The sequence below is a fragment of the Rousettus aegyptiacus genome, unplaced genomic scaffold (assembly GCF_014176215.1).
Source record: "Rousettus aegyptiacus isolate mRouAeg1 unplaced genomic scaffold, mRouAeg1.p scaffold_m13_p_11, whole genome shotgun sequence".
In the NCBI taxonomy this organism is placed as follows: Eukaryota; Metazoa; Chordata; class Mammalia; order Chiroptera; family Pteropodidae; genus Rousettus; species Rousettus aegyptiacus.
This window is the reverse complement of record NW_023416286.1, coordinates 44,918,644-44,932,299: the sequence shown is the minus strand read 5'-3', so window position 1 is coordinate 44,932,299 and position 13,656 is coordinate 44,918,644. Positions and strand designations below refer to the sequence as shown.

The 13,656-nt window shown below is 45.2% G+C and overlaps 1 protein-coding gene across 8 annotated transcripts in view; it reads left to right on the top strand.

The window, feature by feature from the left end:
- The window catches only part of ANK1 (ankyrin 1), a 184,605-nt gene that overhangs the window by 62,584 nt on the left and 108,365 nt on the right, over window positions 1-13,656 (top strand). Inside the window, exon 1 of one of the 8 annotated variants that reach the window (XM_016127402.2) lies at window positions 1,285-1,400. The exons of 6 other annotated variants lie outside the window; for them this stretch is intronic. In XM_016127402.2, coding sequence (XP_015982888.1) covers window positions 1,374-1,400 — 27 coding nt within the window. In that variant the 5' untranslated portion in view covers window positions 1,285-1,373. Of the gene's footprint in view, window positions 1-1,284; window positions 1,401-7,466; window positions 7,990-13,656 lie in introns of those variants that run through there. One more of the 8 variants, XM_016127404.2, reaches the window with a different exon arrangement.

The following is a 13,656-nucleotide window of genomic DNA, read 5'->3' as shown; positions in this document are numbered from 1 at the left end:
TATTTTTTAGTCAAAATGTAGCCTAGAACCTGCTTTGCCCTCCCCAGGCCACATCAGGTGCCAGTCTGCTCAGAGATGGCCCAGCCTCCGCTGGGGGCTTTCCAGCTGCTGCAGAAAACAGAGGGCCGCAGTGGGGCCCTTGGTGTTTTCAGCCACAGCTGTGCCTTCACAGCAGGACCCGCTTGGATCTGCGGGAAAGCTGTGGAGCCAGATGGCTGCTTGTCAGGGGACCTGGACCAGCCTTAGTCCAGCAGGAGGCTGAGAGGCATGTGAGGGAGGCTGGAGAGACTCTTCTCGGGCAGGACAGAACCCAGTGGTGTCGATACATCTCAAGAACTGAAAAAACATGGACACATTACGTGTAAGCAGCAGCCCCCATGTAGGTGAGGCCGTTCCCAGACTCCAGGGAAAATGCCATTCTCCAGGCCTCACAGTTCAGTTTCTTTGGGCCATCCATTCCCTCTGCCAGCCACCAGCTGCCATTCCAGGGCACAGTGTTCTCACCGGATAAAGCCACTCTGGGTAGATGCCACCTCATCCCATTGTGCAATGGATGGATGTTGGAAACGAAGCTTTCCCAGCACAGGCCAGCAGGGGCTTGGCCTTGAACCGGCCCAGCCTGGGCTCACGGGGCAGCCCTGACGTCCTGGCAGCGGGGTGTGAGGAGCTGCCTTGGCCCCCCTGCCCTCCAAGTGCTGTTTGTGGTGACTCACCTCTGGTTCCTAGGAAGGTTGTTATTTTTGGCCCCAGTGTTATTAAGATTGTGCCCAGATTCCCTGCAAATCAGCAGTTAAGGAACACAGGGGCCCCCAGTAAAGTTTGTAAAAAATAGAGGGCCTGAGCTGCTTGTCCTGTAGAGCCAGGGCTGGTTAAGCAGAGAAGACCATTAGCTCCCAGTAGAGTCCTCTGCCCATGGAAGGAACACAGCCCTCACTTGGGGGCTTCATCTCCCCAGGAGCCTTCTCCATGCGGCCTGGCCTCTGGAGAATTCCTGGCCCGCAAACTTGGCAGCCGGCGGAGGGGGAGAGGCAGGGGGCCGGTGTTCTCTTCGCCTCCCTGAAGCACAGCTCTTGGAGAGGCTGCTCCTACATTGCTGGCAGCTCGAGGGGGCCCTTGGCAGGGAGTGCACAGGCCGAGGCCTGGCGCGCGCGGGGCCAGGTTAAACAGGCTGAGCGGGAGCAAACGGGGCACCCTGTAATCTGCATGGCCCAGATGGGCGCCAACCATTTGCCTGCGCCTATGCTGCTGATAAGGGCTGTCCGAGGGCCCCAGACAGCCCGGGTCCCATCAGAGGAGCGGTGCTCTCAGCAGCCCCGGTCGTACCCGCAGCAAAGCGCGTGGGACCCTCGGACAGACGCTGGTGAGGGACTGGCATGCCCTGCCCGATGGGCTTCTTCAAAGTGAGTTCTTGAGCAGCTGCTCGAAGGGAATGGGGTGGGGCTCAGGAAAGGTGGGGAGCCAGGAAGGGGAAGCAGTTCCGGGGACATTCTCGAGTGTCACCTAGAGCCGCTCTGGGCTTTATAATTACATCAGCACTCATTCGGTTTGTCGCCGAAGGTAGCAGGTGGCCTCTGCTTGACTCAACTAATCCAGTTCATACTTTTTACAGCGAGAGATTTGCTGTCAAATTGAGTTCCACTTACCTAGGTCTCTGAATTATGTTCTCTCTACATTAGAGTTTGGAAAGAAATATCTTTGGTTTATAGTCCTCTGGTCTATCTATTGAGATTCTAGAAGCTTTCCTTTGACTCTACTGAGGAATGTATTTTTCAGGTCTGTTATCACAGACTAGTGACCCTGAGGGAGAATAAGGGCAACTGTGATGATGGGCTGTTCTGCTGGGGGTTCCGGGTCACCCCCATTTGTCAGGGGACTTGCTTTTTTTCTCAAATACCCACAAAAGCCTCACCTCATTGTCACATCTTCATTCTCGAAACACTGAACTTTGGGTTTATTTTGCTAACGAACTAGAGGGAGAAAAGTCTGAGAAAGAAGAGCGAAAAGCATCAGGGTGGCCTTGGGAGATAGGGTCTGATGGATATTTTCAAAGTGATAGCGGAGCATAGCAGAGGGTTGCCCGTGTCCCCACCCGCTCCCTGTGATGATAGGACATATCACTGTGTAGCAGCACTGCTAGCTGTGCTGTTTTTAAAGTGCCCTGGGTCAGGGTAAGGTTCATGGTTTTGGTAGTAAGTCGAGAGGTCAGAGTTGGACTCCAGGCCACATGCTCAGAGAGACCCTAATGGAGTGGCCAAAAAGAGCATCTACTCTTCTACTTGTCTAAAAGCCTTCGGGTGTGGGGAAGCAACATTAAACGGGAACTTCTTTTAGTGGTGTGACATCTTGGCAATTTGCCTTCCTGATGATTGATTTTTCTCCCCAGGAAGCGGGAGAGGGTCTGTGGAGAAATCCAGGGACTCCCGCTTGCAGTTCAACCGCGGCACGAGCTAGGTTATGTTCATTTGAGTCTTTTCCTTTCACTGGGCAACCCCAGGCCACGGCTGTACAGTGAGTCTCGGAGGTTGCTCATAGTAGACCTCAGAACGCGGGGAAGCGACGGAGTGGTACATGGGACCCAGGAACGGTCTCTAGATCCAAATATAAGCCCAGTGTTTTGCAGGAATAAGGAATGGCTTATGAATGAAATGTTTAAAATTACCCTGATTATTTTCACCAACTAAATGGCTGTGGGAGAGCCACTTTTTTGTGTGTCTCAGTTTTTCAAGTCTAGGAATTGGGCCTGCTGTGAGGCTGAATTTGAAAACATTAAAAAGGAAACAAAAGCTTTGAGAGTGTTTTAATAAGAAAGGGCATATAACTCAGCTGACCTTTGACTTCAGGGGTCAATTGTAATTATTTTTTAAACTCTTGGCTTTTCATGATCAGCTGACTTCTTTTGAGTTTAAGTGAAACATATTTAGAAAGGCAGGGTTTGCTAAAAAAATAAAAGAGAAAGTAAGAAAGATGAAAAGGTAAAGTAACCGAAATCTTTGTCTTCAAGGTCCGTTAATGTTGAATGTTCATCACCTGCTTGTGTTGGGTCCTGTTATAGGCCCCGAAAGTATAACAGTAAACAAAACGCAAATCCCTACCCTGTGGAGCTTACACCTCAGAGGACAAGGAGACAGACTCAGTATAAAATAAATAAGTACTCATTTAGTAAAAGATGAGAACTGCTGTGGGGTGGGGAGCAGGCAAGGGAGATAAGAAATACAGGGAGTTGTACAATTTAAATAAGGCACTCTGAGAGAACCTCATTAAGGTTTACTTTGGCTGTTATGTTTCAAAGTTAGATTCTACATGACCATTAATCAAGATTAAAAATTGATGTTAAGAATTTTAAACATTAAACTTTGATGATCAGAAGCTACATATTTCTCACTTACGTCATCGCTGTTGAGATGGGTTACCTTTAGAATCTAACGGAATTCACTGTACTTGCCTATGCTGCCCAAGTCAGACTCTTATGGGGGGCTGGTAGCTTTTCTTTCTGGCTGGCCCAATTGGTTGGGTGACATCTCAGTCAGGCCTCTGTTCTTTGGTAGCCAGGACTTTTTATGTCAAACTGCTGATGATTGTATTTGTCTTTCTGATTTTTTGGTAAACTTTTGTAAGATGGCTAGTTAGGCACTGACAAACATGATGTTCTTGGTTAGCAGCGTTCTTCAAAATAAGGAATATCGTTTTTCATATCTCCTAAAAAAACATTAAGCAAAAACTTGAAGGAGGTGAGGGAGAGAGCCATATACAACTGTGGAGGAGGTAGCAAGTACAAAGTCCTGAGGCAGGCAGGTACTGTGGGAAGAACCAGGAAGCCGATGTGGCTGGGGCAGAGGACTATGTAGGGGAGGGTGAGATCAGAGAGGTGGCAGAGGGAGAGATTGAGGAGGGATGGGGTGCAGAACATGCAGGCCCTGGTATACCATCGTAAGGATATTATTTCCACTGTGAGCAAGACAAGAAGCATTAGACAGTCTTGGGATTAGACAGATGGTATGATTTGACTTCTCCCTATACCTGTGACTTCCTAATGCCTTTGAAACCAAATTCCTTTGGAATGGGCTACCAAATAGAATGACCTAACAGTGTGGAAAATGGAGTTATCCCCGACTGCAGTTTTCTTTTCTCTAGGAAACATAGGGCTGGTTGTTGACATAGTTATGCATAATATATTTCACGGCCATACCCGGGTATTGATAATCTCCTTCTCCCTTACGCTTTCCAATTTAATGGAAAATATATAGTGCCACAAATGCTCTTTACTGAGAAAAGTTACCATGGGTAAAACTAAAAAGCAAATGGAAGGAACTAAGAAATCACAATTCATACTCAGTACCATGATTTGTAACCACAGCTGCTGCTGATCCTTTGTTGTTCGGACCTTGGTGTGGATACAGCACGGTTCTGGAAATGCGGTTCTGGAACACTAGCTGTTGAGAAAGCCTGTCAGGTGTAAGCATGTGAAAGCAGGGTTGGCACCAGGAGGAGGTGGGGGACCTTGAATTCGCTCTCAGTTTTAAAAGATAGTAAATGTCTTCCTACAAGGGGTCTGGCTCCCTGGGATCCCTTCTTGACATACAAGCGAGGTGATTTGTAGAACGGCAAGTCTCCCCATGTCACTCCCCTGCTTAAGTCTTCAGTAGCTTCAGCTTGTTCTGAGGGTAGAGTCCAGACTCCTCACGGTGACCCCTCCTGCCCTGGCCTGCCCATCTCTCTTATCCTGCTCCCCACTCCACGTGAGGATTGCTCCAGCAGGCTCCTATCTGTTCCCTCAACAGGCCGCACTTGGAAATTTTTATATTATATTTGTAAGCTTCACGCTGAGGTGCTTGTGTTTGTCTTGTTCACAATCGTATCCTTGGCACATAGGCTGGCACATAGTAGGTGCTCATTAAATATCAGTTGCATTCGTGAATGATCAACGAACTCCTCGCAAAATACTTCATGACTGAATACTGCTCACTGATTTGGTCAAGAGCAGTCAAAAATCATGGCTCTAGTGGTTTGTGTGTATGACGTTTTAGATACTCTGCTCTTGAGATTTTTAAAAATCCACACCATTATATTTCCTTCCTCCGAACTCTCTCTGCACTTTATTGGATTCTTCCTTAAGGTCACTTGCATCTTGACGCTTATTTACATATATGTCGTCGCCTGCAAGCAGGGGGTGGCAGCCCCGCTGACTCATCTTTGAGTCACTTCTCCTATTTCCCCCCCAGCCATCAACCAAGGTCTTGAACATGGGGCAGAAAATATATATTTGTTAAACGAAGTCATTTCAAACCAATGAATGAGTCTGAGCTCTCACATCCCCTTTACTTGACCAAATTGCAAGCATTGACTGAGTGTTAGGAATGTATCGGGTCATTTATTTGGAAAATAAATCACCAACAAGCCCTGCGCAGAGGTTGGCGGTCACAGCCTAATGCCCCAGCTGGCCAAGCACCCCGGTTTTTCTGACACTCCCAGTCTTGAGGGAGGCCAGTGTGAACCTGCTCAGGCCAGGTTTAGAGTTTGTCATCATTTTCTGACAGGCAGTGACAACCAATTAGAGATCCAGTGAGAAATAGAATTGTCTTCCTCTCTGCCTCCCACTTACCCTTGACCACCACTGTCCCTCTGTGACTTGTGCTTCAAGTAGAGGCTGATTTATCTCCTGAATTTACTGCCATAGCACAGGAAGGAAGGAAGGTGCATTAAGGCAAGATGCAATCCCACTGCTAATGGGGCTGACCAGCTCCTGAAATCTCTTAGCCCAGAGTGGAATGTGGTCCGGGAATGAAGACAGGGTGGATTGCCTGAGGGGAAACTTGTTTAGGGACAGATTAGGGACAGAACAAGCCAACAACTCCTGCCCCTAGCCCTTCTCTACTAGGGTGGAGTGGGGTGGGGGGAGGCTGGACTGTATTCTCTCCTGAGAAAGCTGCAGGACCAGTCGTCACCTGGAGGCTGAGAAGGCAATGGGAAGCCTGTTTGATTCTCCCTGGGATGATATTGGTTAGAATACTGCTGTGCCCTTTCCAGGAGTGGACTGTGAAGCAATATTTTGTGAAAAAAAAGAGCACCTGGTTTCAATTTCCTTCAGAAAGCCACTGCCCATAAAAGCTGAAAAGAAGTTGGCTTGGGTCCAATCCTTCTCATCTCTGTTGGTCCAACCCCTGATCAAGGCTATCGATGATTTGCAAACAATGGAACCGGTTCCAGCTGCTTGGAAAATCCATTCTAGGCCCCTCCTGCCTTCCCACTCTGGCACTCTCTCCTCCCAGTGGGGTAGAGTGGGATGGATCCAGTTATAGTTCCTGCCTGTGATTTTCTTTTTCTCCAAAGGGAGGAAATAGCCAGGGCTGTGTCATCTGTAAGACTCTTTGGCACTGACTAGTTTCTGTTTACATGGTGTGATTTGACGGTACCAGCAGAATGCCCTAGTCCTTCAACACCTTCACCACCGATCTTCTGGGAGGCTCAAAGTTCTACCATTAGAGACTATTCCTTAGATTCTTAGAGGGGTTTTGATCTCTTAAAGTCTTCTATTAATCGCATACACTTAAGCCTTTAGAATAGGACCTTGAATCATACAGATGAAAGAACTAATTCTTTTTTTAATTAAAGTATACTTAACGCACAATATTATATTGATTTCAGGTGTGCCACATAGTCATTCAACATTTATGTACTTAACGAAGCAATAGCCAAAAGTCTAGTACCCATCTGTCACTGTACAAAGTTATTACAATATTATTGACTACATTCCCTCTGCTGTACTTCACGTCCCTGGGGTTTATTTTATAACTGGAAATTTGTACCTGTTGTTCCCCTCATGTTTTTCGACCGTCTCCTCACACACCTCCCTTCTGGCAACCATCAGTTTGTTCTCTACATCTATGAGTCCGTTTCTACTTTATTTTGTTTTTTCAGATTCCATGCGTAAGTGAAGCCATATCGTATCTGCCCTTCCCTCTCTGACTTATTTCACTTAGTATAATACCCTCCAGGTCTACCGATGTTGTTGCAAATAGCAAGATTTTATTTTTTTATGGCTGAGTAATATTCTGTTGCATATGTATATATACCACATCTTCTTTAACCATTCGTCTATCGATGTGTTGCTTCCATATCTTAGCTATTGTAATGTTATGCTGCAATAAACATAGGGGTGTACATAGATTTTTTCGAATTAGTATTTTTGTTTTCTTTGGATAGGTACCCAGGGTGGGATTGCTGGGTCGCGGTAGTTGTATTTTTCATTTTTGGAGGGACCGCCGTGCTGTTTTCCGTAGCGGCTGCACCAGTTCGCAATCTCACCAACAGTGCAGTCGTGTTCCCTTTTCTCCACATCCTTGCCAATATTCATTATTTGGCTTTTTTTGTAACAGCTGCTCCAACAGGTGTGAGGTGATATCTCATTGTGGTTTTGATTTGTATTTTCCTGATGATTAATGATGTTGGGCGTCTTTGATATGTCTCTTGGCCATCTGTATGTCTTCTTTGGAGAAATGTCTGTTGAGGTGGTCTGCCAATTTTTTTACTGGATTTTTTTTTTTTTTGGATTGTTTGTTTTTGATGCTCACAGGTATGTAACTTCCTCACCTCAAGTACTGGTTATGCTGAAATTACCCACTAGTCTGCACCCATAAAACTGAAAAGTGCAGGCAGACTCCCCTAGAAACACTAAGGGCCAACAATCTGACTGCCTGTGGGCTGATCACCTGGGTTTGAATCCCTGCTCTACCATTTTCTAGGTGGCGCCAGTGGACCAGCTGTAAACCCTCCTCATACTTCTATTTCCTCATCTGTAAACTAGAGACAATAGTATTGTCTTCGAGCTGTTGTGAGGAGTACGTGAGATCGGAGCCTGGCTTATCAGGAAATGTTCGCTATTATAATTTATTCGGAATCACATGTTCTTCTCTGGATCAATAACTTTTAACAGTGTAAGAACTGTGAAAACTTAAAGACTATCTCCCTGCCTTTAACGTAGTGTCAGTTCAGGTAAGTGCTGTATTAGTGGGGGTTGGAATGGGGAAGATTAATTCTGCTTGTCAGTCGAACAAAGGAGTTTGTCGGGGAAGCTTTGGAGGGGAAGAGGACTTTGAATGGGCCTCGAAGAATCAATAGAATTTTGCAGAGCGGAACTTGGGAAGGTGCTGGCGGCAGAGAAAACATGATCGGAAGCATGGAAAGTGTAGAACTGCCTCGCATGCCTGGGAGAGGTGCATGATTCAGGTGTTTAGGGACAGGTGGGTGGTGGATAGCAGTGGGAGATAAGGATGAAGAGACAACAGCAGCTAGATTATGAAAGTTTCTGCATCTCAGCCTGAGACTTTGGACTTTATTCTACAGGTATTGGGAAGCCAGCAAAGAAAGGGTTTTGAGTAGGAAAGGGCCATAATCAGAATGCTCACTCCGGCAGGGTTCAGGAAGAGGGATCACTGGAGTAGCAGGGAGTGCAAACCGGGTAGGAAAATACCAGGGGAGAATCGATGAGGTCCTAGTTAAAGGAAGGGCAGACAATTAACATTATTGAGTAGATACTGTGTACTTGCCATGATGCAATGCAATTTAGACACCTCAGACCATTTAATACAACGGCCACGTAGGAATTAGTACCCATGCCACAGATGAGGAAATTGAGTCTCATTGTAGTCAAGAAGAGTGAGGAAATTAGCTTGTTGCCTGTGGGTATCGACAGAGTGCTCATAAGGATGCCCTGGGATCTGGTCCTCAGTTTGTAGTCCCCATGACTTGATGTTGAGGCACAACTAGAGGACAGCAGGTTTGGGAACTGACTTAATCCTAATCTAACTTGCAGGAATCTGGTATTGACATCAGCCTGTCAACTTTACAAAGAGACATATAACTTTTCTGGTTTTCTGGTTTTTTTTTTTTTTTTTCATTTGTTTACTTGTTCACTTGTGTTCTCTGGTCAGTGCCTTCTGTCCCATTAAGAAAATCTGAATGGCAAGTAAGTTATAACACTGTTCTGGAAAACATGCAATCAGAGAAACAAGGGGAGAAATTCTTGAAGAATATGTCATCAAAACAGTGGTAAGGTCTGATGAACCATTCATGCCCCATAGCCAAGAGCATCCCATTTGTTACAAGTTGCTGATTAAACACTGGAAGAGAAAATGAGTCGTTGCCCACGTCAGTGCCAATCTGGTTGGTAGCAGCTGCCTGGAATTCTGTGTTGAGAAAGATTTTGGAGCCACTTCCACTTTTAAGCATATGGGAGAGAATGTGTGTGATAAAATAGCAGCTTCTGCCGGCCCTGGTAGGGTAGGGTTCGTGTATTGGTGGGAGTGTAATAGTAGCTATTTCTAGGCCATTGTTGGTTCTCTTTTCCTTCTTTCTGTCTCTTTCTTCTGAAGTTGAGCCTTAATCAGATAAGTTCTTTCCAATTGCCGTGTATTTGGGAGATAGCCAATCTTTCAAGGAAACTTCTGAAGCTAACTAGTGTTAGGAATTATGTGTTGATTTTGCTGGCACCTCTCAGCAGGTAATATTACCTCGCATGTTTCAAGTTCCTTATCTCTCCCAGTTACCACTATCAGGTTCTGGGGGGTTAGATTCAGGCCAGAGAGCCAGGAAGTAACAGTGTCTACTTTGAGACACAGATAATGGCAGTGGATGTTTATGCATTGCCAAATGCATGTGAATTGCCATTCAGTATCACCTGTTAGAATGGAGCTTTCCAACCCAACTTCCTCAAGCTTTTGGTGAATCACCAACAAATCATGACTGTTGGGCTTCAGGTCGGGCCTGCCCCTCCACCTCCGTCTCTCTGCATCAATCTAAATGCTACCCATCCTGTGAGCAGGAGAAGGTCCTACCATATTCTCCAGCTCTCATAGTTTCCCCCATCTTCTGGTCCCCTTAAAGCCGTCACCCTCGTCTAGCAGTTGATCCATCTCTGCTTTGGGATGGTATCTCTGGCACTAATGAATGCTCATGGAGTTAAAAAAGTGAATGACCATTGAATACAAACTCTGACTTGCGTGTGTCTGTATGAAACATGAAAATGTGTCAAGATTATTGTATTTAATGACTAAGTGGAACTCGTTCCACCAATACCTATATTCTTCTCTTTATGGATCCCTCATAGAAACTGCCTTTTATTAGAATTGCAGTCTTTCTCAGATTTGGTTAAAAAAACATTTGCAGATGGAGTGATGAACTGACATGTTGGCAGTTTTGAATTTTCAGGCTCCATCTAAATTATCTTCCTGTAGGGTTTTGAAAAAAAAAATCACTTAATTTTGAATGTCCTTGTGTCTCCCTCTGAAAAATGCAAATATAATAACACCTGACACTGACAACCCCAAAGAAGTTTGGTGTCAAGCGCTGAGTTAGTATTAGCAAGTTGTGAACGTCTCAGGCACAAAGTGATATTTAAATAGATGCTCCAGGATTAAGATAACCATACAAAGCCTTTTCTCTGCTCCATTCATCAGCGACAGTGGCTGTTAGGAACTTTGTCTCTAGCCTTTGAATAAATGGGATGTATTCCGAGCAAGCAGTGCATAAGGCAGCATTAAGTTGTTGATTAGGGTCTTTGCTCGTTTGCATCTAATTTTCTTTGTTTGTGTAATGATAAAGGCGCTCCCTGCTTAGAGATATTGTTGAAAACTGAACTGGGGTGGCCATCTTCAGGGTCTCCCGTGGTTCAGTGTGTGTCTCTTCCAGGGAGCTCCTTCAGGGCCCAGGAACAGTGTATAAGGTTGCCTATAGCCTCTCTTCTATCATGCCTTTCACACGTGCAGGCCTTCCTCTGAAATTTTCCTAACTCCCTCAGCCCCATCATGACTTGCTCTCACTCGTATTCCTTCAGAGTCTTGCTCCAGAGCACTTTCCAAGCTGATACATAATTAGTGAGCATCTGAGATGGGCAACTTCCTGTGGGGCTGCAGATGTGAAGCAGCCTGGGGTGGATGCTTTTAAAGCGCTGCAGTGTGGAAGGGCAGATGAGGCACATATTTAAACTGCTCTAATTCCAAAGAAGTAAGGAAGCTGCCTCAAGGATTAAAATGCTTTGGAAATTCAGAAGACAGGGGATATTGCACGTAGAGGGAACTGAGGGAGATTCCATGGAGATAGTATCTTAAGTTACCTATAAGTAACTGATTTGATACAGACAGTCAAGAACAGAGGGAGAAGGGACCACCGAAGGGGGCCCCGGAGGGAGAGGACAGCATGAGGAAAGACCCTGACCAGTCAGTGCATCTTCAGATTGGTTCAAGGCAGGAGCAGAAGAGAGGTATGAGATCAGGTTGGAAACTTACCTGGAAAGTGGACCAGGAAGGGCCTGGGAAGGACCTGCCAGGGTGTTCAAAGGACCTGGAGAGCAGCGAAGAGCAACGGAAGGATTCTGAGAAGGGCAATAGCAGGATTGTGGCTGTGGTTCAGGAAGCCGATTCTTGTACCAGTGTGTACAGTTGATGGGAGAGAGGCTGGAGGTGGAGAAGGTTTGGAGGTGGATACTGAATGGTCCAGGTGAGAAGTAATGCAGGTCTAATCTAAGGTGTTAGCATTAAAATGGAAAGCAGTGGATGGATATGACAGATCACACTGAGCAAAGGGAAATGTGAGAGGCCTCACTAACACACCTTGGGCCCCGTGCCAGGCCCTTTTCTAAGAACCATGCAGGTTTTCACTCATTTAATGGTGCTATGGTCATTACATATTACAGATAAGAAAGCTGAGGCACAGAGAATTAATTTGCTCGTGACTAGATAGCTAGTAAACAGTATAACTGGTTTAGAAAAGTGGACCAAGAGCCTGGTTTCTTAACCAGTCCTTTATTCTGCTTTCACGTGAGTGGTAGAAACAGGAAACTCAGGAAGAGAAGCAGGGGCTTGTGAGGGCTGGCATCTCTTCACCCCGGTCGCATGGTAGATTTTCACATGGAACTCCCCAGAGCCCACTCCTCAAATACTTGATTCCAGGGTGCGAGTATTTGGCCCTGTAGCAGGATCATGGCAGGCCTGCCTTTGGACTCCACATCACCCACTCTGCACAATCCTTCAAAGAAGCCTTATTGGACCCACTGTGCATGGGACTCTCTCCTGTGTTTTAAAAACCCAAAGCAGACAGCCTTCAGTAAGTGTATATTCATTTAAACCCACAAAACAGATGCGTGACAGGATGTTTACTTAATTTGCAAAAGCTTCACCACGGGGTTTCTTTAAGTAGCTAGCTCCCAAGTGCATAGGAAAATTATTATACATAAAATCTTTCGTAAAAAGCAAAAAAAAAAAAAAAAAAAAAAAAAAAAAAAGCTTTAACTGAATAGATCATCCATGTTCTGTACATGCTAGAACTAAAAATGTTTCCAATTTTCACCTTGCTCTTCATATTCATCAGTGAATTTAATGGCAGATATCAATCGCCTAAAAAAAAATCCCTATGGTAGGTTGTAGCATTGAAGTAATTGCATTACAAGGCCCACTGAAGAGATGAAAATGTAATATACTAAAGTTCACATGTACAAGACAGGAAAATTATGGAATTGGTTAATTATATCCCAAAGGGATGTCTTGCTTTAAGAAGGAATTTACTAAATACAGTTACCTATTGCATTAAAGTTCCTTGTTTTAATGTTCTTAGATCCTAGAGGTCAAGGAGGCTGGGAGTGGGGTGGGGTAGGTAAGGTAAAAGAGAATCGGGTAGAGGTATACAATGAAGAGTTATGAAGCTTGGCTAGCAGGAGATCAGTCAGAGTGAAAATGACCAGCCTCTCTTGAAATAGTGTTATGTCGGGAGTGGGGGTGGGGGGTGGGGGAAGAGTCTTTGAGTCAAATACCGAAGGGGCACATTGGCTTAAATACCACTGATCAGGTTTTCTCCATGACTGCTCAGAGCTCTAACATACTCCCTTGTTCTGAAAATCTCTAAGAATAAAGTTTGTTTTTCCCATGTTTATTTGCCCCGTGCACACTTTGGGTGGCATGGGTGACATTGCACAGGGCTGGCATTCTTGGGAACACACTTTGGGAAATGTAGTATCTGGCTATACTGAGAGGACTGGCAAGAGCAGAGACTCACCCCATGGTATTCCCAAGGTCAGCACCAGGTAGAGTGTAGGGTAGACATCAGAGGAAAGCAGAGTCCAATTTTATATGAGAAAAAACTTTCCAACAACTGGAATTCTCCAAAGAGGAAAGCACTTGATCTGGCCAGTCAAGTATTTCCAAGGAATGACAGTTGCAGGGACCAGGGATAGGGAGTAGATGACCTTGGAAATGACAACCTTGAAAGAGGCGATTATAAGATATACAACCCAAAGAGGGAATGGGGTTTGGTTAACAAAACTGCATGAGCTGCATTCACTTTGGTGCTGTTACTTTGCTAAGGGTTGATTTCTCTAAACACTGTCTAATTTTTTTCTCCTCCCGGATCTGTGGGGCCTGGATAGTTTGCATGGTTGGTTTAATAGCTCTCTGTAGAAATGAGAAAATCATTTAATCAGGGGAAATGGATTTGGGATGAGCAAAGGAGCTTTTTCCGGTGTGGATATTTTAGGAATGCTTGTACCATTTAGTATATACTGTAGTTAGAAATCTTGGGACTCTCTGAGCAGCTGGTATCTAAAGATCGAATGAAATACTTGAAATTTTACAATATGAATAGGATGGAATTCTTTCATTTAATTTGGGATCC